The sequence below is a fragment of the Hemitrygon akajei genome, chromosome 12 (assembly GCF_048418815.1).
Source record: "Hemitrygon akajei chromosome 12, sHemAka1.3, whole genome shotgun sequence".
In the NCBI taxonomy this organism is placed as follows: domain Eukaryota; kingdom Metazoa; phylum Chordata; class Chondrichthyes; order Myliobatiformes; family Dasyatidae; genus Hemitrygon; species Hemitrygon akajei.
Window position 1 is genome coordinate 52973127 of NC_133135.1, and position 25715 is coordinate 52998841.

At 41.6% G+C, this 25715-nt stretch overlaps 1 protein-coding gene across 2 annotated transcripts in view; it reads left to right on the forward strand.

Moving 5' to 3' along the window:
- The first annotated feature begins 1549 nt into the window (after window positions 1–1549).
- Window positions 1550–25715, forward strand: part of podn (podocan) — a 42060-nt gene continuing 17894 nt past the window's right edge. Inside the window, exons 1-4 of one of the 2 annotated variants that reach the window (XM_073063098.1) lie at window positions 1550–1815; window positions 3251–3511; window positions 6706–6799; window positions 21977–22041. In XM_073063098.1, coding sequence (XP_072919199.1) covers window positions 3260–3511; window positions 6706–6799; window positions 21977–22041 — 411 coding nt within the window. In that variant the 5' untranslated portion in view covers window positions 1550–1815; window positions 3251–3259. The remainder of the gene's footprint in view (window positions 1816–3250; window positions 3512–6705; window positions 6800–21976; window positions 22042–25715) is intronic. The other variant, XM_073063099.1, reaches the window with a different exon arrangement.

The window sequence follows — 25715 nt, forward strand, 5'->3', positions numbered from 1 at the left end:
GGTTGATGATTTTATTGCCATTTGAGCAATTTTTTAAACAGTTTTCCATTATTTTCTTTCTTTGTTTTGTTGCTGTCTGTGGAGGGGTCAAATCTCTGGGTTGTTTACTGTATGCATTGATAATAAATGTAATTTGAATCCTTTGAATTAGTCCCATAGCTCTGCAAAACACTCCCATTTCCTTTGCAGGCAATCATTTCTGTTTGGTTTGTGCCATTGCAACAAATATTAATTCTATGTATAAAACAGAGTTTGTCCTTGCATCCTCTATCTTGAAATCTGTATCTCTCACCTTTGACCAGTGACTGTTGTAAATAGGTCCTCTCTCCTCTTTTTCCTCAACAGTACAGGACAGAAGGAAGGAGCATTATGCAAGGAGAGTTGGGGTTTCAACACCACAGCATTTGGTCAGTGACCTGAGCATTATTCAGGACATAGTGGTGCAAATAAATGGATCAGTTGGTTATAACATCATCACTGGTGCATTGTGGACAGAAAATATGTTTTTGCAAGATGTGTTGTACCAGTTCCTTAAACCTCCTCCAACAGCCTCTTCCAGACTTGTGACCTTGATCATGAGGAAGGACAAGGACAATTGCATCAAAGTTCAAAGTACATTTATTATCAAAGTATGTATACTAGATACTACTTTGAGACTCGTCTCCTTACAGGCAGCCACAAAACAAAGAAACCTAATAGAACGCTTTGAAAAAGAAGGCAGTCAAACACCAAATGTGCAAAAGAAAAGAAAAATCATGCGAACAATAAGAAGTAAGCAAATGACATTCAGAACTAAAGTTCACAAAAGTGAGTTCACAGCCATGAAGCTGGTCACAGGGGATCCAGGAGCCCATTAGTTGCAGGCCACAGCCTCAGTTCAGCGCAGAGACGAGCAAACCTTGCGAGTAAGGAGCTAAACACCGCAATATCATCAACCTCCCTCTAGGTCACTCATCAATTCAGCATGGAAGCATGTCACCTTTGCCTCTCTGTCAAAATTCTGCAATTCCCAATGTTATTGCATAAACATTCAAAACACAAATGCTGAAACTGTTCAATAATCAGCAACTATTGACGGAATGTTCATGCAGAAGTTGCCTGGTCAAGAGAGTTGGATTCGTCAGTTATGTGTGGTCTCCCTAAACAGGGAAAGCTTGTGGCTAATGATATGTACCCAAACTGATAAGTGTTCTGTCCCTCATTTTGAGAAGCACAATATTATTTAAAAAAAAGTATGAAAATTACTGTAATCTTTAGATAAAAGCTAATTTGGTAGACAAAAGTAAAGTGCATTGTTGCTCAATGTAATTCCCTATGAAAATGTTATTACTGTATTAATTACAAAATGACCTCTATAAATAAAATGCATTCTCAGAGTCTGGCAGAATATCTCAGCATTTCAAAGAAGTATTTGATTCTAATTGAGGAAATATGGTAGATTACTTTGTGTGGTCTCAACCATGCATCTCATGTGTTACAAAGTCCCAAAAGAGCACAGCAACGCATTCCTACAAATCATAGTCATACCACGAGTGTTTAATTCAGACCCTGTTGTGAAGGCTTAGTCCTTCAGAGAATTTTGCCGAGGTAGTAATCTTATCAGTGAAGGATGCAAGAATCTTATTTGATTGACAGTTCAACCTAAACAGAAGTTTAAAAAAAAATTGGACTGCACTTCATTAATGAAACTACAAGCAAGAGCAGCTCCCAGTAGGAGGAAAAGGAAAAGCAATAACATCAGGTCAGACTTAAGAGGATTGTTTGCCTCTGTGCAGTTGAATTCGATCTGTGTGCGTTTATTGTAAACAGACTCAGGTGTGTATCTAGTATGGCAAGAGGAAAGAAAACGTTCAAATCTTTTTTATATATATATGATTATTCTTCAGTGTTTTTTTAGTAATTAGTATTATTTATAATTAAGTAAATTATAATTATGCTGCTTGTGACTATTGAAGATATGGCAATACAGTAAGCAATCATGTACTGTATTACCAATGTGTTTGCTAAAGTAATAAGTTAAAAATGAAATGTATTCTAAAATATAGGAAGGAGAATAACTGTAACTTTGAAGTATAAATTAATACAGTAAACTAAAACTGCATCTACTTGTGTAGAGATAGAGATTTTGTTTTACGAGGTACTTAGATGGCTGGAACTTCTAAGAAGAGATCGAGATGGAGGTCATCAGAACCCTCTTTCCAAAGAGGAACATCAATAAATTCCAACTATAATACAGCAATTTATGTTGAGAGCCAGTATAAACACTAAAACTTTAATTATCCAAGTTGATCATTGAATGCCATTTTGCTAGTTTTGTTAGTGATTGTTTAGTGTTCAGTAAATGGTACTGAAATTCCTGGTTTTAATTAACAGCACCAGTCAAAGTAAAGCACTTGTAAAACATTGCTGAAATGTTGTTTAATAGTTTCTGTTAATTTTAATACGTGGCATTTTCCTGCTTTCGCTCTGGAGTGTTATTACCGAGTTAGACATGGTTCTCTCTTATTAGGGCTTTTAGCCAATTGAAAATGAATGATTAGACATAAAAGAAGTCTGTTCAATAGTGTGTTTTGGCTAGGCTTTCCAGAGACTTACACAAGAAAAGTTTTGCAGAGTTGTGTGCTCCCATATGATAACTCCAGAATGGTCCTAAACATTTCTCTTGCATGTTTCTGAAAGAGAACGGAAGTTATGTTTGGAAGTTGATGCATAGTTTCTCTCCATTTTTGATTCACATCTGGAAAAGATCTTCCTAGAATAAAAACTTGTCCAAGCCCAGGGCACTTTGGAGAAATGAAAATCACATTCTCGCTGTAAATCTTTACACCCTGTTCTTGGTTAAGAGGTGATTACGATAGGCTGAGTGTATTGTTCACCAGCAGTAATAATTATTAGTTGAATGTAAAGAAAAATATGTACATTAATAACAATACATATCTAAATATTTAGTGCAGTCTTAACTATCCCAAGTGAAATAATACCAAATATTAATATTTAATGCCTTTAATTTCTCAATGTGTATGTCACAGTGAAAGATGGAGATTTTGGATTATAAATGTGAGGAATTTGCAAAGTATATATTATAATCAGTTGTACCTCAGGCTAACTTCAAGTTTTAGCACATTTAATAATTAATTTTCTCCACTAATTATAGTTAAAATGATGGAATTAAATTTTTGTATTAAATAGGCTGTGAAATTCTATCCCACCTTGTATGTGCTAAATCTTAAAAAGAGTTACATTGTTTCAGGAGGTAAAAATGAATTGGAGCAGTTGGCACCCTGTGTTGCTATGGCTTCTGAGTTTCAGCTGCAGTGCAATAAGTGAAGAAAATTACATCCATGAATTAGTAAAGAATCAAACAGGAGTGACAACTGATCTCGAAGTGCAAGTAGACTACTGCCCTACTGACTGCAGTTGTAACCTGGATGGAACTGTGAACTGTGCTGGGGTGGACCTAAAGGAATTTCCCAAGAACTTATCGCAAACGATATTACATCTGTCTTTGCAGGTAACCAATAGTATAAATATGAGGATTGTCTTGCTCTGTCCTGTTCCACTGCAAAAAAAGAACTTTTAAGAATGTCTGCCCCTTGATGAGTAGCAAATAGTAGCTTTTGATGAACAGCTATACATGGCAATTGTTCCATGCCCTCTCCAGAGTTGTATTTCCACCTGACATTCTATTATCATTTCAGGCTAACACAAGCTGAAACCTCTTTGGTATTTGGCATAGGCAACCATTTTAACAATTAGCATTAACAGACTAAAGGACAGTACAGTTCGTCTAGTCAAGCGTAAATTTATTTTTCTCCTGAGCAACACACACAACATGCTGGAGGAACTCAGCAGGTCAAGCAGCATCAATAGAAATGAATAAACACTCAAGGTTTTGAGCCACGTCCCTTCTTCAGGACTGGAAAGGAAGGGGAAAAATGCCAGAGTGAAAAGGTGGAGAGAGGGGAAGGAAGACAAGCTGGAAGGTGAGGCCAGGTGGATGGGAAAGATAAAGGGCTGAGGAAGAAGGGATCTGATAGGAGAGGAGAGCAGAGCATGGGAGAAAGGAAAGGAGGAGCATCAGGGAGATGTTATAGGCAGGTGCGGAGAAGAGGTAAGAGACTAGAGTGAGAGTAGAATAAGGGGAAGGGGAAAAATTTACCAGAAGTAGAAACGGATCAGTTTGGAGGCTATCTAGATGGATTATGAGGTGTTGCTCCTTCACCCTGAAAGGGGCCTCATCGTGGTAAAAGAGTAGGCCATGGACTGACATATTGGAATGGGCATTTCTGTCACTTGCGGGGATATGTGCCGTGAGGGAGATTAGTGGGGAGGGACAAATCGCAGAAGGAGTGGTCCCTGGGGAAAGTGGAGAATGGGGGCAGGTAAAGATGTATTTGGTGACAAGATCCTGTGAAGATGGTGGAAGTTGTGGAGAATAATGTTTTGGATGCAGCTCATGGTAGGTGAGGACTAGAGAAACACTATTGCTGTTAAGGCAATGGGTGAGCGCAGATGTCCAGGAAATTGAGGTGCAGGTGAGGGCGGCATCAATGTTGGAGGAAAAGAACCTGCATTCTTTGAAGGAAGAGGACACCTCTGACGTCCTTGAAAGGAAAGCCTTATCTTCCTGCCTAGTCCCTGCATACTTAAGCTCATTATAAAGACCTTTCTCCATGGTTTGGTCCAACCAGATATCAACCCACGACCCTCTGGTTGTTCTTCCCACTGCATTAATATATTAAGCTTGCTGTATTATATGAAAATGCAACATAAATTGAGCTTCCTTTTTATTTTAAAAATTCAGAGTAAATTTGTTATCAAAGATGTCACCATCTACAGCCGTAAGGTTAATATTCTTGCAGCCATAACCAATCCACAATAGAATAATAATCAGAATAGAATCATTGAGGGACAACACCAGTTTAGGTGTTCTACTAGTGTGCAAAAGATAACAAACTGTGTGATGCAAAAAGAAATAAATAATAATAAATAAATTAGCAATAAGTACCAAGAACATGAGATGAAGAGTCCTTGAAAATGAGTCCATAGGTTGTGGGAACATTTCAACGATAGGGCAAGTGAAGTTATCCTCTTTGGTTCAAGAGCCTGATGATTGAGGGGGAATAATTGTTCCTGACCTGGTAGTGTGAGTCCTGGACCTTTTTCCTGATGGCAGCAGTGAGAAGAGAGCATAACCTGGGTTGTAGGGGTCCCTGATGTGGGATGCTGCCTTCCTTTGACAACACTCTATGTAGATGTGCTCAGTGGTGGGGAGAGCTTTACCTGTGAGGGACTGGGCTGTATCCACTATTTTTTTTGTGAGATTTTCAGTTCAAGAACAATGGTGTTTGCACACCAGTCTGTGATGCAGCCAGTCAATATACGCTCCACCACACATCTACAGAAGTTTGTTTAAGTTTTAGATGTCATGCCATATCTTTGCAAACTCCTAAGGAAGTAAAGAGACTGTTGTGCTTTCTTCATAATTGCACTTGTGTGGTGGGCCCAGAACTGGTCCTCTAAAATGATATCATTGAGGAATTTTAAATTGCTGATCCTCTGATGACCTCAGACCTCTACCTCCGATGACATGGTCCTAGTTTCCTCATCCTAAAGTCAATAAGCAACTCCTTTGCCTTATTGACATTGAATAAGGGGTTTTTGTTATTTTATTTAGAGATAAGGTGTGGAACAGGATCTTCTGACCCAACGAGCCACAGCATCCAACAATCCCCCTATTAATCCCTTGCCTAATCACAGAACTGTTTTACAATGACCAAATTAACCTACAAGCTGATGTGTCTTTGGACTGTGGGAGGAAACCAGAACACCTGGAGGAAACCCATGTGGTCATCAGGGGGAACATATGAACTCCTTAGAGACAGCGACAGCATTTGAAGCATTACACTGACTGATAAATGCCATGATGCCCCTTTGAACTTATCAAAGCCTTACATTTGTTGACCAAATAATTTAAAATCAAAATAACATTCCAGTTCCAGTTAACTAATTATAGATGTATTTGTATATAAAGAGAACTTCTAAGCTTTTTGTAAAGCACGGTTCCACAAACTGAGTTCAAAACAGTGATTGAAATTGTCATTAAAACAAGCATGACTCATGGGATGCCTCATGAGGTAGAAATATTAAACACAAATCATATTGTGACCTCAATCAACATCTCTTACAAGATGAGAAAAACTACTTTGAAAAAGTCTGGGATACTTTGGGTGGCCTGAGAGTAAAATATAGGAGTTAATTGTTGACAGAATATGGAAGTAGCAGGGGCTACTTCAATCATTTCATTTATCAGAACATTTCCACACATGCAGAAATCCACTATTTGTATCAGCCAAAAGTCGTCTGTTGATTTGAAACCTACAGTATGCACCCAGAGGTTTTGAAATGCAGGACATTCTCATGGGATAGGGTGGAGTGAAGGTGCCAGTAGACCTTGACAAAACTACATTTTGAAAACAGTCCACAAATATAATAAACACTGAAGTTAAATGCACACATTGTTATACAAGCATCATCATTGCTTCGCTTTGTTTTACTGTAATCATAGATCAGTTTCCCATGGTAGCGCACTACTACAATGAGATATCCCGCTTCCAATTCACTTCTGGTCACCTCCTCAAGCTTAAAGGGAGCTTTCTGGGCTTTTGGCAGAACTCAAAATTCATGTCATTTCTTTTTATACAGAACAATGCTTTGGAAGTGATCCCACTGGAGGAGTTATCAAGGCTGCAGAATCTGGAGACTTTCAACTTGCAGAATAATCGGCTTACATCTAAAGGTAATGGAAGCTTTTCTCTCTGCTAACTCCTAAAGCTAAAGGGAGGGCTCGGGCCCAGTATGAACATGGATTCATTTGCTAATCACCCCTCAAAGTTAACTAAAACCTATTTACATAATGGTGTATATCTTAGCTTTAAATCAGAAATTTACGGATTGTTAGTCTGGTTGCAATCTGCTTGGCTTCCAAGAGAGCTTTGGTCATAGAATCACAGAAAAGTACAGCAGAGAAAAAGGCCCTTTGGCACATCTAATCCATGCCATAAGACCATTAGACATAGGAGCAGAATTAGGCCATTCAGTCCATCAAGTCTGCCCCACCATTCCATCATTGCTGATCCTAGATTCAACTCAACACATTACACCCACTTTCTCACCATATCCTTTGATGTCCTGACCGATCAGAAAATGATCAACTTAAGCCTTAAATATACCCATGGACTTGGCTTCCACCACAGTCTGTGGCAGAGCATTCCACGGATTTACGACTCTCTGGCTAAAAGAATTCCTCCTTACCTCTGTTCTAAAGGGTTGCTCCTCAGTCTTGAGGTTGCGCCTTCTAGTTCTGGATATCCCCACCATAGGAAGCATCTTCTCCATATCTACCCTATCTAGTCCTTTCAACATTCGGTAGGTTTCAATGAGATCACCCGCATTCTTCTAAATTCCAGTGAGTACAGGCCCAAAGTTGCCAAATGCTCCTCATATGTTAACACTTTCATTCCTGGAATCATCCTCATGTACCTCCTCTGGACCCTCTCCCAATGACACACATTTTTTCTGAGATATGAGGCCCAAAACTGTTGACAGTGCTCCAAGTGTGGCCTGATTAGTATCTTATAAAGCTTCAGCACTATCTCTTTGCTTTTATATTCCATTCCCCTTGAAATAAATGCCAACATTGCATTTGTCTTCTTTACCACAGACTCAACCTGTAAGTTAATGTTCTGGGAGTCTTGCATGAGGACTCCTAAGTCCCTGTGCACATCTTATGTTTGAACCTTCCCTCATTTAGATAATAATCCATACTATTGTTACTTTTACCAAATGTATTATCATACATTTCCCAACACTGTATTCCATCTGCCACTTTTTTGCTCATTCATCCAATTTGTCTAAGTCCTGCTGTAGTCGCACTGCTTACTCAACGCTACCTACCCTCCACCTATCTTCATATCATCCGCAAACTTTGCCACAAAGCCATCGATTCCATTATCTAAATCATTGACAAACAATGTGAAAAGCAGCGATCCCATACCTGAGGAACACCACTAGTCACCGGCAGCCAACCAGAAAAGGCCCCTTTTATTCCCACTCACTGCCTTCTGCCTGTCAGACATTCCGCTAACCATGCCAGTATCTTTTCTGGAACGCCACAGGATTTTATCTGGTTATGCAGCCTCATGTATGGCACCTTATCAAACACCTTCTGAAAATCAAAGTAAATGACATCCACTTTGTCCCCCCAGCTTCCTTGAAGAACTCTTAACAGATTTGTCAGGCAAGATATCCCTTCACAGAAACCATGCTGACTTTGACTTATTTTATCATTAGTTTCCACTTACCTCGAAACCTCATCCTTAATAATAGACTCCAACATTTTCCCAACAATTGAGGTTAGGCTAACTAGCCTGTCATTTGCTTTCTTTTGCCTTCCTCCCTTCTTAAAGAGTGGAGTGACATTTGCAATCTACCAATCCTCTGGGACCATGTCAGAATCAAGTGATTCTTGAAAGATCATGACCAATGCATCCACTATCTCTTCAGCAACCTCTCTCAGGACTCTGGCATGTAGTCCATCTGGCCCAGGTGACTTATCCACCTTACGACCTTTGAGTTTCTCCAGCACTTCTTCCTTTGTAATAGAAATGGCACTCACTCCTCATTCCTGACACTAATGGACCTCTGGCACACTGTTAGTGTCTTCCACAGTGAAAGCTGATGCAAAACACTCATTAAGTTCATCTGGCATTCCTTTGTCCCCCATCACTACCTCAGCAGCATCATTTTCCAGTGGTCCAATAGCAACTCTCACCTCCCTTTTACTCTTTATATAACTGAAAAACTTTTGGTATTCTGCTTTATATTATTGGCTAGCCTGGCCTCATTTTTTTTCTTCTCCCTTCTTATAGCTTTTTTAATTGCCTTTTGTTGGATTTTAAAAGCTTCCCACTCATCCAACTTCCCATTCACTTTTGCCCATTTAAACTTCCTACTCTCATCGACCTGCACCAGGACCTTAGCTCTCCATACCCTACCATCCATGTAGCTATCCAAACTTCTCTTAATCTTTGGAATCAGACTTGGATGCACCACTTGTGCTGGCAACTCATTCTACACTCTCAAGACCCTCTGAGTGAAGAAGTTTCCCCTCATGGTTCCTTCAAACATTTCACCTTTCATGACTTCTAGTTGTACTCCCACCCAACCACAGTGAAAAAAGCTTACTTGTATTTAACTTATCTATACACTTAATAATTCTGTATAACCCTATCAAATCCCTTTTCAATCCTCTACATTCTAAGGAATAAAGTCCTAACTTACTCAATTCTTCCTTTTAACTCAGCACCTCCAGTCCCGGCAACATCCTTGTAAATTTTCTCTGTACTCTTTCAGCCTTATTTACATCTTTCCTGTAGGTAGGTGACCAAAGCTGCACACAATACTCCGAATAAGGCTTCACCAATGTCTTGTACAACTTCAACATAACATCCAATCTCCTATACTCAATACTTTGTTTTATGAAGCGCAATGTGCCAAAAGCTTTCTTGGTGACCTTATCTACGTGTGATGGCACTTTCAATGAATTTTGAGACTAAATTCCTAAATCCCTTTGTTCTACAGCAGTGCTCAGAGCCCTACCATCCACAATGTAAGACCTACCCTGGTTGGTCCTACCGAAGTGCAACACCTTGCACTGTCTGCATTAGATTCCATCTGCCATTTTTCAGACCATTTTTCCAGCTGGTCCATATCGCTCCAAGCTCTCATAGTCTTCTTAGCTGTACACTACGCCCCCACTTTGGTGTCATCTGCAAATTTGCTGATCCAGTTAACTACGTTATCATCCAGATCATTGGTACAGATGACAAACGATCCAGCAACGATTCCTGTGGCATTCCACTAGACCAGGGGTGTCAAACTCATTTTAGGTCACGGGCCGGATTGAGCAAAATGCAGCTTCATGCGGGACGGATCAGTCGGACGCGTGCGAACGCAGCTTTCGTTGCCTCCATTTTTTCAGCCTGCTCTCATGTGTCTCAGTCTCTGCTATAACTACAAAGTGTTTCACTTTACAAATTCCGTTTCTTATGAAGAAGACTGCCGAGCAAGACTGCCGAATAAACACTAAAAACCCTGAAAACCTGGTACCTGAATAAACTCAGCATTAGCCATATCATACGCCATAGGCGCTTCAATTACTGGGGCCAGCTTTAATAGTAATTAGATATTATCTCGCGGGCCAAAGATAATTCCACCGCGGGCCGGATTTGGCCCGCGGGCCTTGAGTTTGACATATATGCACTAGACACAGGCTTCCAGTCGGAGAAGCAATCATCTACTACCACTCTCTGACTTCTTCCACAAAGCAAATGTCTAATCCAATTTTCTATCTCATCTTGAATGCCAAGCAACTGCACCTTCTTGACCAACCTCCAATGTGGGACCTTGTCAAATACCTTGGTATATTTGAAAACTGTGTGCATTACTTTACACATTTAAACAGAGGATTCTTGGAGTGAATTGCATTACTCTGATGCTCTTCGTTCTGGTTCACTTTCATTTCCATGTGAAAAATGTCTCAACATTATTTTTCAATTATGGATGCAGTGTTGCTTAAAATCTTTTTGTTTATGTTGTATTTTTCATTTAACTTCAATTTTAAGTGTTATATTTTCTTTAAATATCCTTTTGTAGTTTCTTTTTAATGAAAATGTTTTTCAGCTTTCAAGTTCTCTGGCCTCATATTCAAATGCAAAAGAGGCAGTCTGCTCATATAGGTATCCTATCGCTAACTCATGTACGGTTACTAAGGAGTGTGTGACAGCTATGCAGTCTCTCAGATTTACTATTATGTCCACTATACCGTACCTAGATTGTTTCTTCTTTTAGTGTGAACTATCAGCTTGAGATCTTTCTGGACCTTGACCTGAAAGATCTTTAGGAACACATACTCAATTTGGTTTTCATTCAGCAGTTGGACAATACAGAAAGGCTGGCACATACATTGCATCCATGGTTACCATTATGCAACCAAGCAACTTGTTGGATTACTTCAGATTCAGAATTCATTTAGGGTGGGAATTGGAGTCTCACATAGTGTAAGGAGCTCAGATTCCCTGCTTTAAAATGCATTAATTTGAGTTTTTACAATACAGTCACTTCATGGTCATGTTTATGATAACCATTTTCTTCAATTTTTAAACTAAAATCTTCAAGTAAACAAGGTGTAGTTTAATGAGATGTACTTATCCAGCAATGCTTACATTTTGCTTACGCAGTTCCTGTCATTATAGTGGTGGTCATTCTCAGCAGATGAGAGATATTTCTTGGATTGTACCACAATTATTTTCATATTCTGGGTTGTGCAAGAATCTTCCAAGATGTCATAAAGTTACAAGATCTTTCTCTTGACACTTGTTCTCACTTACCCATAATTATATTTGTAAATGTCTTGGAGCCCAAACTAAGCACCACATTAACACACTTTTTGATTCTTATTTTTTTTCTTCTGTTCCTTTTCTTTTTATGGCTTGTTAGTCCTCTTTACCATAACACTTAGCTATTGCATAACCCTTGTTAATTACATCCATTTAAAATTCCCCCTTCTGCTAAATAGAGCTGGCAATAACAATTTATAAAATACCATTGTATTTTAGTGGTTTATCTCCAGCAGGAAGCTTAAAACATCAAATGTCACTTCAGTCTTTAAGAAGGGAGGGAGGAAAAAGACAGGAAATTATAGGCCAGTTAGCCTGACTTCAGTGGTTGGAAAGATGTTGGAGTCCATTAATAAGGATGAGGTTTCGAGACACTTGGAGGCACATGATAAAATAGGTCAAAGTCAGCATGGTTTCCTTAAAGGGAAATCTTGCCAAACAGATCATCTAGAATTCTTTGAGGAAATAACAAACAGAATAGACAAAGGAGAGTCATTGGATGTTTTATACTTGGATTTTCGGAAGGCCTTTGACACAGTGCTGAACATGAGGCTGCTTAATGAGATAAGAGCACATGGTATTACAAGAAAGAAGATTGGCTGGCTGACTGGCTGGAGGCAAAGAGTGGAAATATTCTGGTTGGCTGCCGGTAGCTATTGGCGTTCTGCAGGAGTCGGTGTTGGGACCATTCTTTCTCATGATCTGAATAATTGAATTGATGGCTCTATGGCACACTATAGGTTGCAAACGATACAAAGCTAGGTTGGCGGACATGTGTTGAGAAAGCAGAGTGTCTGCAGAAGGACTTGCACAGATATGGAGAATGGACAAAGAAGTGGCAGATAGAATACAATGTAGGGAAGTGTGTGGTCCTGTACTTCGGTAGAAGGAATAAAGGTGTAGACAATTTTTATAAATGGAGAAAATTCAGAAATCAGAAGTGCAAAGTGACTTGGGAGTCCTTGTGCAGGTTTCCCTAAATGTTAACTTGCAAGTTGAGTATGATATTAAGTACATTATGTTGCACATTGGTGAGGCTGCACTTGGAATATTGTGTAAGTTCTGGTCAGCCTGTTATAAGAAAGGCATTGTCAAGTTGGAGAGGGTGCAAAAGACAAGAGGACCTGAGTTGTAAGGAAAGATTGGCCACACTGGATCTTTATTCCTTGGAATGAAGGAGAATGAAAGGTGGCCTCATGAAAGTTTATTAAATCATGTTGGGTATAGATTAAGTGGAATTTCATAGTCGAGAACTAAAGGGCATAGATGCAGTTTGAGATTTAAGAGACCTGAGTGGTAAATTCTTAACACAGAAGATACTGAGTGTCTGGGATGAGCTGCCAGAGGGAGTGGTCAAGGCTGCTGCAATTGTAACATTGAAAAGGCATTTCGATAGGTACACGGTGGGGAAGGGCGTGGAGGGATGGATATGGGCACAAAGTAGGCAACTGGGATTAGCAGGGAGGATGCATGGACCAGTTTGAATGAAGATCCTTTTTCTATACTGTATTACTCAATGACTCCATATGGAAAAAATAGAATAGCTGTGTGTTTTTTTTTTTAACTGAGGTTTGGCAATGTTGGTATCAAAAAAGACCATATTGTTTTTAAAAGCTAATATACATGTACAACAGGCAATGAAGAAGAGGGTTTAAGTGGAAGAGCAAGAATGCATTACTGTATGTGCAGTATATCAAGTCTTGCTAAGGACATTCCTGTGTTATCATTTATAGTTTTGATATCCTTACCTAAAAAATTAATATAATTACTACGGAGAGAACGCAGTGAAAATTCATCAGCGTGATGATAGATCTGTGGTATGAGAAAGAATTATATAGGCTATACCTCTAGTCTTTAGAATTGAGAAGAATAAGAGATGAACTCATTGAGATCTGCAAAGGTTATACAAGAAACTACCTGTGCTGTACAGGTAGCATTTTCTGTTTTTTATTCTTCCTTTAAATCGACAGCTTATGTCCCCGGTGATGGAAAAGTGGCGATCTTTTCTATGTGGCTATTTATTCCAACTGCTTCCCATGTGCCCATGTGGATACAGGATTTTATATTTTTAATTCATTTAATAATTGTTCGTACCACTACAAAGGCCTGCATTTACTGTCCATCCAGAATTGCTTTTGAACTACAGGCTTTGCTGCCCCTAAGCTCACACATACGTCAAATCATGTAAAGACAATAATTTTCTTAAAGCTCCTCTTTCATTCTCAAGTTTGATTCATCTCACAGGTAACTCCCAATCGCAGTGCACCTTCATTAAGATGTCCTTGGAGCAATATGGGCTGCCTTTAATGTACTAATATGTTATAATTCTGCATTCCTACTGATGAATGCTGCCAATTAACTACATATTTAGCACTAGCTTCCTGCAAACACAATAAGTTGCTGATTCCATTGCATTGAGTAAGTAAAGGACAATTGTGCATCATTCTTTTTGTAGAGTAATTGACTTAGGTCGAATAGACAATTTTCGGGCTTCTGGCCAGGTACATGTATCGAGTATAACTGATGTTTTGATGACAAACTCTGCCATCTTCTTCAGGGATGATGCCTGGGTACATCTAGACTGCTGGTATCTATAGCCCTGTTGGCCATCCCTCCTGAGCAGTTAGTCCTCATCCAATCAGGTTTTCACTCTTCCACCTTGTTTACCATTTAATTCCAGTTCTTACTTTGAACGAGGATGAGAACAACCAATCAGGAGGAACAAACTATAAGGGCATACCTGGGCCTAGACATACCTGGGCATCATCCGTGAAGAAAATGGCAGAATTTGTCATTGAAATGTTGGTTATAGTCAATACCTGTACCTGGTTGAGACCTGAGAAGAGTTTATTTGTCATGTACACTGGGAAAGCACTATATCTTTTTTCAATTGATTTAGGTCTCAAAATCTATTGAGTTCTGTTTCTTGTGTCCCATCAGTTTTGAGATGATAGTTTTTGTAATCAAATCAGAATATTCATATGTGTTATGGTACAGAAGCTGACAGTCCCTGGGCACCTTGGAGTATCATCACCCCACGTGGGTGTCACAGTTGAGGATAGGCTTCTGGCTTAAGGTACTTCCCATTTACGATCTGTTATGGTTTGTAATTTCAAAACATTAAACTAACTCAAAGGAAGACATGGGAGTCCAAAATACCGGTCTAATTTTATGTTTACTTTAAGCGAGGCACACAGGTATCATGTGGTAATGTGACGATGTATGCAATTCACATGTTTATACATATAACCCATAATGAATTATTCAAGAATGCTTAATCAATACACACACACACAGATATATACATACACACACACACACACACACACACACACACACACACACACACACACACACACACACACACACACACACACACACACACACACACACACACACACACACACACACACACACACACACACACACACACACACACATACGTGCATACGAGGATTACTCAAATATAATTGAAATGTTAAATACACAACAGGATCAAACAGATACAGTCCTCAACACAACCTTTAAGATTATTATCAGAGGTTAAGCTTGGGTCACCAGAAGCAAACTTAGATATGACATCAGATTTGAGTTTTCTGTCCAATCAAGCAGAAGTGTCAAGGCAACACTGTTTAGTGCATGTTGGGCAAAGTGAATGCTGTGGCATTGAGAATAGGTGCTGAATTTGTTATTGTATAGTTACAGTGTAAAGTGAAATAGAACAAATTTCATTGTAAACTACATTCAAGCTATTCAGATATTGACCGTAAACAGAACCAGTTGATTTGTAATTAAATTTCTTTTCTCAAGGTTACTGGTCAGTTCATCTCCAGGAAGGATGGGAAACAACACAATAGACTATTATTAATAGACTTGATTCACACCATCCCAGGGTTAAAATAACAGTTGGAATATTTTCTCTAGACAGTAGACTGTGGTTCACTATTGAAATATTTGGTGAAACTGATACACTGAAGAGTTGGAATTTTTAACAGCTATTTATATTTTTCACAGCCTTCTCTTTAAATGTCCCCTGAATGCCCACATTAATACTAGTATAAGAGCAAATTGGAAATTTTGCTCTAGCTGTTTTATTCTTCTGTGCAGCTGTTGACTCATAAATATCCTGGAGCATGTCCTTATCAATTTCCCATTTGGTTTCCCTTCTTTTTGCTGGATGTCATTTTCAAAAGTACAACTTTTCAAGTAGTCTTGTTTTCATTTAAGAACATTAATTTAAACTTCCCTTAAGAATGCTGAGGTAATAAGTTTTAAGCACTTAAAAGCAAATGGTCATCTGCTTTTGTGGTAAACCATGTATATCTGTCTGGAAACGCCCCTCTGCTGACTGCTCCTGTGGCTCTTCCCACAGACCTCTGGATAAAGGTGATTATGTCTCTGCTCCTCCCACAGTCATCTAGCATGGACGTGCTCCATTTTACTGCTAATAAAAGCCTTTCAGTATTTACTCTACTTCCAGTCTTTTGGAGTTATTGATAGTGCATCAATTTTATAAGCTGTAATTTTAAAGCATGGAGCACGTTTTGAGACCCGACGAATTGGACATCGACCCGCCAACACCTGAGCCCGGCATCGCTTTCGAACTCTGGCTAGCCTGCTTCGAATCAAACCTGGAGGAGATTGAAGTGACCGAGTCTGCCGCGAAGCGCAAAGTTCTCCTCTCCAGGGTCAGTCCACAGATCTAATCGATGATTAGAGACCAGCTGAGTTACGATGGCACGATAATTGCCCTCAGAAGACAATACCTGCGGCCGGTAAATACCGTCTATGCAAGACATCGCTTAGCGACGCAGCAGCAGCGGGCAGGAGAGTCGAGCGCCGAGTTTGTCCAGGCCCTACAGACGCTCGTGCGGGCCTGCGATTGCCGGGGGCTGATGGCCGAACAGCATGCGGAGCTCCTAGTAAGAGACGCCTTCGTCACAGGGACCAGGTCAGTGTACGTGCGCCAGCAGCTGCTGGAACATGCCGATCTTACCTTACATTCGGCGATTGAGCTGGCCAACATGCTGGAGGCCGCTCTATACAACTCTGACGCTCTCCAGGCACGCGATCTCCTGACAGCCTCGTGGATGCCGCAGAACCCGCAACCTGCCAGCAAATTGACCACGGCTGCTGCCAGTCGCGAGTCCGCGAAGTGTTATTTCTGCGGACTCGAGAAGCACCCCCGAAAATGCTGCCTGGCCCGAGAAGCTACCTGCTCCAGCTGCGGAAAGAAGGGCCATTTAGCCAAGGCCTGTAAGTCCAAAACGTGAGCCGGATCAAGCAACGCCACATGCGAGGCATGGGGGTCGCCATCTTGGCCATCGCCATTTTGCCTGCCCGCCGCCACGTGCGAGGCATGGGGGTCGCCATCTTGCCTGCCCGCCGCCGCGTGTGAAGCATGGGGGTGGCCATCTTGGTTGGCACCTCCTTGCACTGCCTACGACCCAAGGGTGCTTACCAGGCACCCCACCACGCCGGACCAAGACAGTGATTCAACTCTGGCCTCCGTGACCCTCGACCAAAGCGCTCCCCACCAGCTCGCAAGGTCAATGATGGACATCCTGGTGGAGGGACGCAGGACAAGTGGCCTGTTTGACATGGGCAGCACGGAGAGTTTTATCCACTTGGACACAGTGCAATGCTGCGGACTTGTGACACAGCTGGTAAGCCAAAGAGTCACCATGGCTTCTGGGTTGCATACAACAGACATCCGGGGAGGGGGGAGGGGGTGTTGTGTAGCGACACTAGTGATGCAGGGCACAGAATGTCGAGACTTTACATTACTGGTCATGCCTCAACTGTGTGCCCCTGTGCTATTGGGGCTCAACTTCCAGAGCCACCCGAAAAGTGTGACAATGGAGTATGACGGGCCCTTCCCACCACTCACTGTCAGAAATCCCCAGTCCTGTGGGAAATCGTCACATACCCCGCTACTGACCTCACTCACGCACCAACCCGCACATCCCACCCAACACCATGCCAACAGCCGCACTACGGACACCACTTGCGGCCTCTCCACCCTCAAGATCCCTCCCCCACTGCTGTTCGCCAACCTGACCTCCGACTGTAAACCTGTGGCAACTAAAAGCAGGAGGTACAGCACGGGGGGACAGGGCCTTCATTAAGTCGGAGGTGCAGCGGCTGCTCAGGGAAGGGATCATTGAGGCAAGCACAAGTCCTTAGAGGGCCCAGGTGGTCGTTGTTCAGACCGGGCAGAAAAATAGGATGGTCGTGAACTATAGCCAGACCATCAATAGGTTCACGCAGCTTGACGCGTACCCACTACCCCGCATCGCGGATATGGTCAATATCAGATAGCTCAGTACAAGGTGTACTCGACCATAGATCTGAAATCCGCTTACCACCAGCTCCGCATCCGCCCGGAGGACCGCCCCTACACCGCCTTCGAGGCAGATGGCAGATTTTATCACTTGCTGCGCATCCCCTTCGGTGTCACGAATGGTGTATCTGTCTTCCAGAGGGAAATGGACCGGATGGTGGACCAGTGCCAAATGCAGGCCACGTTCCCATATCTGGATAACATCACCATCTGCTGTCACGACCGGCAGGATCATGAAAACAACCTCCAAAAATTTTTCCAAGCGGCCAAAGCTTTTAACCTTACCTATAACAGGGACAAGTGTGTGTTCGGAACCACCCGTCTTGTTATCCTTGGGTGTGTCGTGGAGAACGGAGTCATTGGCCCTGATCCCGACCGTATGCGCCCCCTGTTGGAACTCCCTCTTCCCACCACCCTCAGAGCCCTCAAAAGGTGCCTGGGCTTCTTTTCCTATTACGCCCAATGGGTCCCTCACTATGCAGACAAGGCCCACCCCCTGGTCAAGTCCACAACATTTCCTCTCTCAGCCGAGTCCCGCACGGCCTTCAACCGCATTAAAGGGGACATTGCCAAAGCAGCAATGCATGCGGTGGACGAGACCATTGATGCACCATCAATAACTCTTGGAGACGTGAGGCGAGATATAGGCTTTTATTGGCTGGAAGAAAGAACAAGCAGCAAGTGACCACCACACTACATCCTGGAGACTGAGGCCGGGGCTGTGCCTCCAATCGCCTTTATACCGGGGTCTGTGGGAGGAGCCACAGGAGCAGTCAGCAGGGGGGGCGTGTCCAGACAGGTATATGTAGTTCACCACAACCATTCCCTTCCAAGTAGAGAGTGACGCCTCCGACTTCGCACTGGCTGCTGCCCTCAATCAGGCGGGAAGACCAGTGGCATTCTTCTCCTGTACCCTTCAAGGCTCTGAAATTCGGCACTCCTCGGTGGAGAAAGAAGCCCAGGCCATAGTGGAAGCTATTAGGCACTGGAGGCACTATATTGCCAGTAAAAAGTTCACACCCTGCTGACCGACCAGCGCTCAGTCATGTTCATGTTTAGCAACCAACAGCAAATCAAAAATGAAAAAATTTTGAGGTGGCGAATCGAACTCTCCACCTACAGCTATGACATCATGTACAGGCCTGGACAGCTCAATGAGCCCTCCGATGCCCTCTTCCGGGGAACGTGTGTCAGCACGCAGATCGACTGGCTATACACCCTACATGCAGATCTTTGCCACCCAGGGGTCACCCGGCTTTTCCACTTCAGGACGATGACCAGAGACTGCCAAGTCTGCGCAGAGTGCAAACCGCACTTCTACCGACCTGAAAAGGCACAACTAATCAAGGCCACTCGCCCCTTTGAGCAACTGAGTGTCGACTTTAAGGGCCCCCTTCTCTCCACCGATAGCAATGTGTACTTTCTCAACATAATCGACGAGTACTCGCGGTTCCCCTTTGCCATCCCCTGCCCCGATACCACTGCCACGTCCATCATAAAGGCCCTGCGCCAGCTCTTCACTCTGTTCAGATATCCCTGCTATATCCACAGTGATAGAGGGTCCTCGTTTATGAGTGATGAGCTGCGCCAGTACCAGCTGGCTAGGGGTATTGCTACTAGTAGGACCACGAGCTATAATCCCTGGGGGAATGGACAGGTGGAGAGGGAGAATGCCACAGTGTGGAAGGCCACACTCTTAGCCCTTAGGTCAAAGGGACTGCCGGTCGCTCGCTGGCAGGAGGTCCCCCCCCCCCCGAGGCACTCCACTCCATCCGCTCCCCGTTATGCACGTCCACCAATGCCACCCCTCATGAGCGACTCTTTTCTTTTCCTAGGAAGTCGACCACCGGGACCACCCTACCGGCTTGGCTGACATCCCCAGGGCCAGTGCTGCTCCGGAAACATGCGAGGAGCAATAAATACTCCCCGATGGTCGAGAGGGTCCACCTACTTCATGCAAACCCTCAGTATGCCTACGTGGTCTTACCTGATGGGCGGGAGGACACGATCTCCATCCGCGACCTGGCACCCGCAGGAGCATCAGACCGCTACCCTGAACACTCCATAGTGACTATGAACCCCGTACCCACCAATATATATACCCACAAGACACCGTGCACTCCAAGCCCTACACAGACTCCTCACGACACTCCCATACTGGGCACGACGCACACGCACGAGGGATTACTGATGCCTAACGGGCTGGCACCTCAAGTCAGGCCGGAGCTAGCACAAACACCATCGGCGGTACAATCACCACCGGTGTTACGTAGATCACAGCAACGGACTCAACCGCCTGATAGACTTGACCTGTAAATGTATTTGTCAGTCACTTCACCCCGCGGGACTCTCTTTTTAAAAAGGAGGGCAGAATGTGGTAAACTATGTATACCTGTCTGGACACGCCCCTCTGCTGACTGCTTCTGTGGCTCCTCCCACAGACCCCTGTATAAAGGTGATTGTGTCACTGCTCCTCCCACAGTCATCCAGCATGGACGTGGTCCATTTTACTGCTAATAAGAGCCTTTCAGTATTTACTCTACTTCCAGTCTTTTGGAGTTATTGATAGTGCATCAGCTTTATTATGAGAAAATTATGGTACAGATCAGATGAAGGTTGTATCAAACAGGACCATAATGTTAATATACAGTAAATAACTTAATTATGATTATGTTAAGAAACAATGCTGAGAGAGGGAAGGATAGTAGCAGAATGTTAGGGTCCTTTTATCATCCTACTGAAAAGCAATGTAGTTACAGTTTTGAAATAAATGTGTTACTGCCTATTAAATTGCCAGTGTGTAGGGAAGCAATGAGACTCCTCCAGCTCCAGCGGTGTTCAGTAGCTTCCTCTCGGTTTTCAGTACTGTCAGCCATGCATTTCCCGGGTGGAGACTTAGAAATACTATTGCACTCAGATGTAGAAGGATTCTTCATTGCTGTTTTAATAACAATTTGTTTTACCAGTCCGGGTTGTTAGCCCTGAGTGAATCCCTGTACCTGGAGGACTGGGTGGACCACTCCGAGACTGTCTTCTACCCTTTCACCTGTTTGGCATGGGTGACCCTACCAAGAGCCAAAGCATAAAGCCAGTCAACACAGCTCTCTGAGTCACTGAGGCACGCAAACCACCAAACTGCAACAATGTTGTGGTCCTCTTGGAGGTTGAAATAAGTGATTCAATTCACTTCATTCACTTTTGCAGGTTCATAGTGTTGAAATCAGGACTCAACATCCTGAGTCCCATGCTTGTTCTATGTCATTCGATTTGTTCTCGATGTAGACTACCTTCGCATAGAATGTTTGTTGCAGTCAGCATTTACGGTAGTTTTTTTTTACTTGCGCATTCCCGGGCAGGAACCAATTGAAAGAAGCCAACTTCCACAACCACACCAAGGACTGGGCATTCCACAACAGAAATAGCAGCATGTTGTGGGGCTGGCAGAACAAGTCCCCCAGCACATCACCACGCAGAGTAAGCAAAAGTACTTTAACAGACAGCTGCTCACGTCCTCTGGCATAGCTGACAACAAAAATAATTCTGAATATTTCTGAAGGTCAAAACTGAACTTCAGAAAAATTTTAAACTGGTGAAAAGATTAAAATGTTTATCTATCACTAAAAACTAAAATATTTTTATAGACAGAACTATGGATAACTTCAAACAAATAAATCAAATCTAAAATATTAACAGTTTATTCCCTCACAGCTCTTCCACTACATTAAAATCAATAGAGGACAAATATTGGACAGCTTATTCAGCAAATTGCCCAAAATAATGATGAGGAATTTCCATAACTCTGTGCTCCCAAGTTGTAATGCAGTTGGGAAATCATTCACAACTTGCTGATAACTCTTTTGGATCTTCTGTGTTTACACACAGTTCTTAAGGTTTCCCTTGGTTACACAGGGAAATGTTGAGAGCTGTGAGGGTAACTACCAACAATTCTCTGACACGTGTAGAAATAAAGAAAATCCTACATTTTTAATTCTGATTCTGCATTTGGTTAAAAGAAAAACCCCAGTCTAATCATAACAAAGTTACAATTAAACTAGCCTTAAAATAACATGGCAAACCGTACTCTATTGCTAAAAATGGGTTTTCATTTCTGATGAATTAAACTATTCCAGTGTCAAATGTAGATGATTGAATTATCCTTCTTTGGTTTTCAAAGGTCTTCCTGATGATGCATTCCGTTCTCTTAAGAATTTGCTGTATTTGTACCTGGCAAACAATAAGGTAAAATAATTTCATTACTGTATTTGATACACGTACAAGATTACCTGGATACTGTTTAACCAGTAGATTACAAGCTGAACAAAAGCATATTATAACATTCAACCTTCATCAGGAGCAACCCTTGCCAATGGATAAAAAATTGTGATGTAATGGTGCAGAAAGAAGTGATCATCGTGTTGTATGATTGAAATAGTAGTCTCACTCTCAGATGACTGCTTAAGAATACAACCAGGATTAGAAAACTAATTGCCTCTCAATCACTATAAATGTTGAAAATGTTCATCAAAATTGATGCTAATCAATCATTCAACTTTAGAATTACATTTTAAACTTTCAAATGTAGCTAATTGTTATAATTTGCTCTGTTATTTGAACTTTTCCTCCATTAAATCCCCAGTGCTCTTAAAGCAAAGGAGCTGTAGTTTGTAGACCTGGGCATACATGTGTACATCTGCTCTTGGTCGTGTTGTTATGGGAGCGTTGAGTTGAGGCTGGAGGATTCTACCTGGCAAGTTAAACATCGGCAGAAAAGTGAGCGCTAGATTTGTTTTCCCCTGTCAGGGTGCTCATGGAGTTATCTGATCTGATGTCAGCATGTTCACACGTGGTGTTATAATGGGAAGGTGAAAAACTGATGGCAAACAGGAGAATAATACACTCAGTAGCCACTTTATCAGATACTTCCTGATTCTAATAGAAGTGGCCACTGAGTGTATGTTCGTGCTGCTGTGGCCTATCCACTTCAAGTTTCAACATGTGTATTCCGTACTCTGTTGTTGTGTGAATGAAGTCACCGGAGAAAATTACTGGTAGATACAAAGCAGCTTCTCTGTTCGACAAAACAAGGCACAGCAGGCATCGTGTGGAGAAATTTACAGTGAGAAGGTCTGCTGGCCCAGCATGGGGCTCCATATTTTATGTGCCAAACATCAAAGGACAACTCCAGATTTACAATGTCTGGACAATGCTTTCTTTGAAACTACATACAAACTTCACACCTCCTGATTCACATTCACACCACAGACATACAAATGAATTTTAATCAGTATTGTCTGGACTGGGTTTCACAGCTTTTAGGAGCCCATTGTTCAGAGCTGCACTCCAAATTAAATCCACAATATATATTCAGATGTGAAGACTGGTAGCCAAAGTCAACTGCTAAATATATGTGTCCTAAACCCCAAAATCACTCTAACAACACCATTGTTGTAATGCGTGGTTATTTGAGTTACTGTCACCTTCCTGTCAGCTTGAATCTGTCTGGCCATTCTCCTATGACCTCTCTCATTAACAAGGCATTTTTGCCCACAGAACTGTCTTTCACTGGCTGTTTTTCTTTGTTTTTGTACCATTCTCTTTAAACTCTAGAAACTTGTATGTTAAAATCCTAGGGGATCAGTCATTTCTGACGTACTCAAACAACCTAGACTGGTACCATTCTATGGTCAAAGTCACTTAGATGATGTTTCTCCCCCATTCTATTGTTTGGTCTGAATAACAACTGAACCTCTTAGCTAAGTCTGCATGCTTTTATGCATTGAGTTGCTGCCACTTGATTGACTGATTAGATATTTGCATTAACGAGCAGGTGAACCTAATAAAGTGGCCACTGAGTGTGTATGATTAATTTTAACCCTCATAACAGGTTTTATTTGATAACAGAAGCAAAATTCGTGACAGTGCTGGAAAATAGTGCCAAAATACAGTAGATGATCAGCCATGTTTAATTTTCTTATAACATTAACAAAGTTTATAAATAACTTACTGGTAAGCAATAGTCTAATATAAAATTGGGATGAGTATATATGAGTCACTGCTACACAAATTTTATGATGCATAAGTATCTGAGGAACATGATAAAGTGATGTCTGGACAGCAATTTCTTTTCTTCAATTCATTTAACCTCAATTGAATTACTTTAGTTCCTTTAACTCAGAGGTTTTGTTTTGGTGGCTTCTTTTGAGTTGGTGGTGGAGAGGTCACTAAACAAACTGTTATCTGTTATGGACAATCAGGCACATCCTCTCCATGGCCTACTGAATAAGCAGCGGAGCACCTTTCAAAAAGACGCATTCAGCTCCACCGTCACAAGGATCATCACAGACAATCATTCCTACCAAATGCAATAAGCATATACAGCACTTTATCTCTGTGCAACAGGAGAGCACACATCATAGTGTAATAGTCTCTGCTTTATTATTTTGTACATTATTGCACATCATTGGTACATTATTATTGTGTATGTTATTATTCTGTACTTAATTATTAGTTAATATTATTGTATTATTATTTTATTATCATTGCTAAGTGTGTTTTTATATGGTGCTGCTATAGTGAAATAATTCCCCACTCTGGATCAATAAAGCATTTATTATTATTATTATTATTATTATTGAGTCCCAATTAAGGTCACAAGGAGTTGTCAGGTACCTCAAAATATTTAGTTAATTGAACTAAATGCATGTATTGAATTGCCTGATGTTGTCAATCCCACATCATTTACCTAAAACCAAGGTCAGCAAGGTTTTACTGCTGTGCACTGACACATTGCCACAGAATGGTAGATATGGGTTTGTCCTCCTCCTGCTTAGCACTATGAGCCTCTTACCCCACCATTGTTGTCACATGGATTTTTTGAATCCCATTAGCAATGGACAGAAGGTTGCATACATTTGATTCTACTGCCTATAATACAGCATTGGTAGGTTCATTCGCCACTGTAAATTGCCCTTGGTGTGTTGGAAAATGTTAGAAAATGGTGGGAGGTGATAAGTAAATGGGGAAAATAAAATACTAATCCTACAATAAAAGTAGGATCAGCGTAAATTGGTTAGCAAGGACTCAATGGGCCAAAAGGACTGTTTTTATGCTGTATAATTCCATGACTCCTTGTCACCCAAGGGAGATGAATTGGCAGAAGACAGAAACAGTAAAGGGAGAGGAAAAACATTGAGTGTAATCTTCTGGAAATTAAAAAATAACTTCAATATGCTGAAAGAGCTTCGGTTTCATGTCAACAACAGAACACATGGCGGACAACCAAGGAGTACAGTAGTGTTCCAAGGTAACATCATTGGAACATGAATCATTCATAGCTTTTTCCAGAGAGTTCTGTTTTCCTTCATTAGCAAAGATATTTTTCCATATTCACGTTTGTCTGAGAATATGTTTACTGAAATATTTCTACGTTGATTCAGCCGACAAAAAAATCTAAATTTGCTCCTTTCGGGAGGACATCAGTTCTTCATTTATAACATTTATTTGTCATGCAGTTACTCTGTTTACTCATCAAGCTAAGTTTACAGTAAAGCTCGTGCAAACAGTTACACACAAGGTGAAGATAGACTGGTGGAGCAAATGAGTGCTTTGTTTATATTGCTGGTGTTTTTCTTGAGGAATAAAACACATCCAAGATACTCTTGTGAGACATTGGATGAAATTGCAGCCAACGATTGACAATGTTTCACATGGAGAACATAGTGTTTGGACATCTTGAGGCACTTCAAGCCAGAATAATTCACTGTAAAAGGAAAAAAAAGTGGTTACAGAGTACTGTACACTTGAGTGCGAGTGGGAATTAATGGCGCATGTCAGTATTGGGAAGCTAAGATGACCACAAGCTTGTGGGGAAATAGTAAAGAATGATGAAATTTGACGGCTGCTGGATCAGAAAA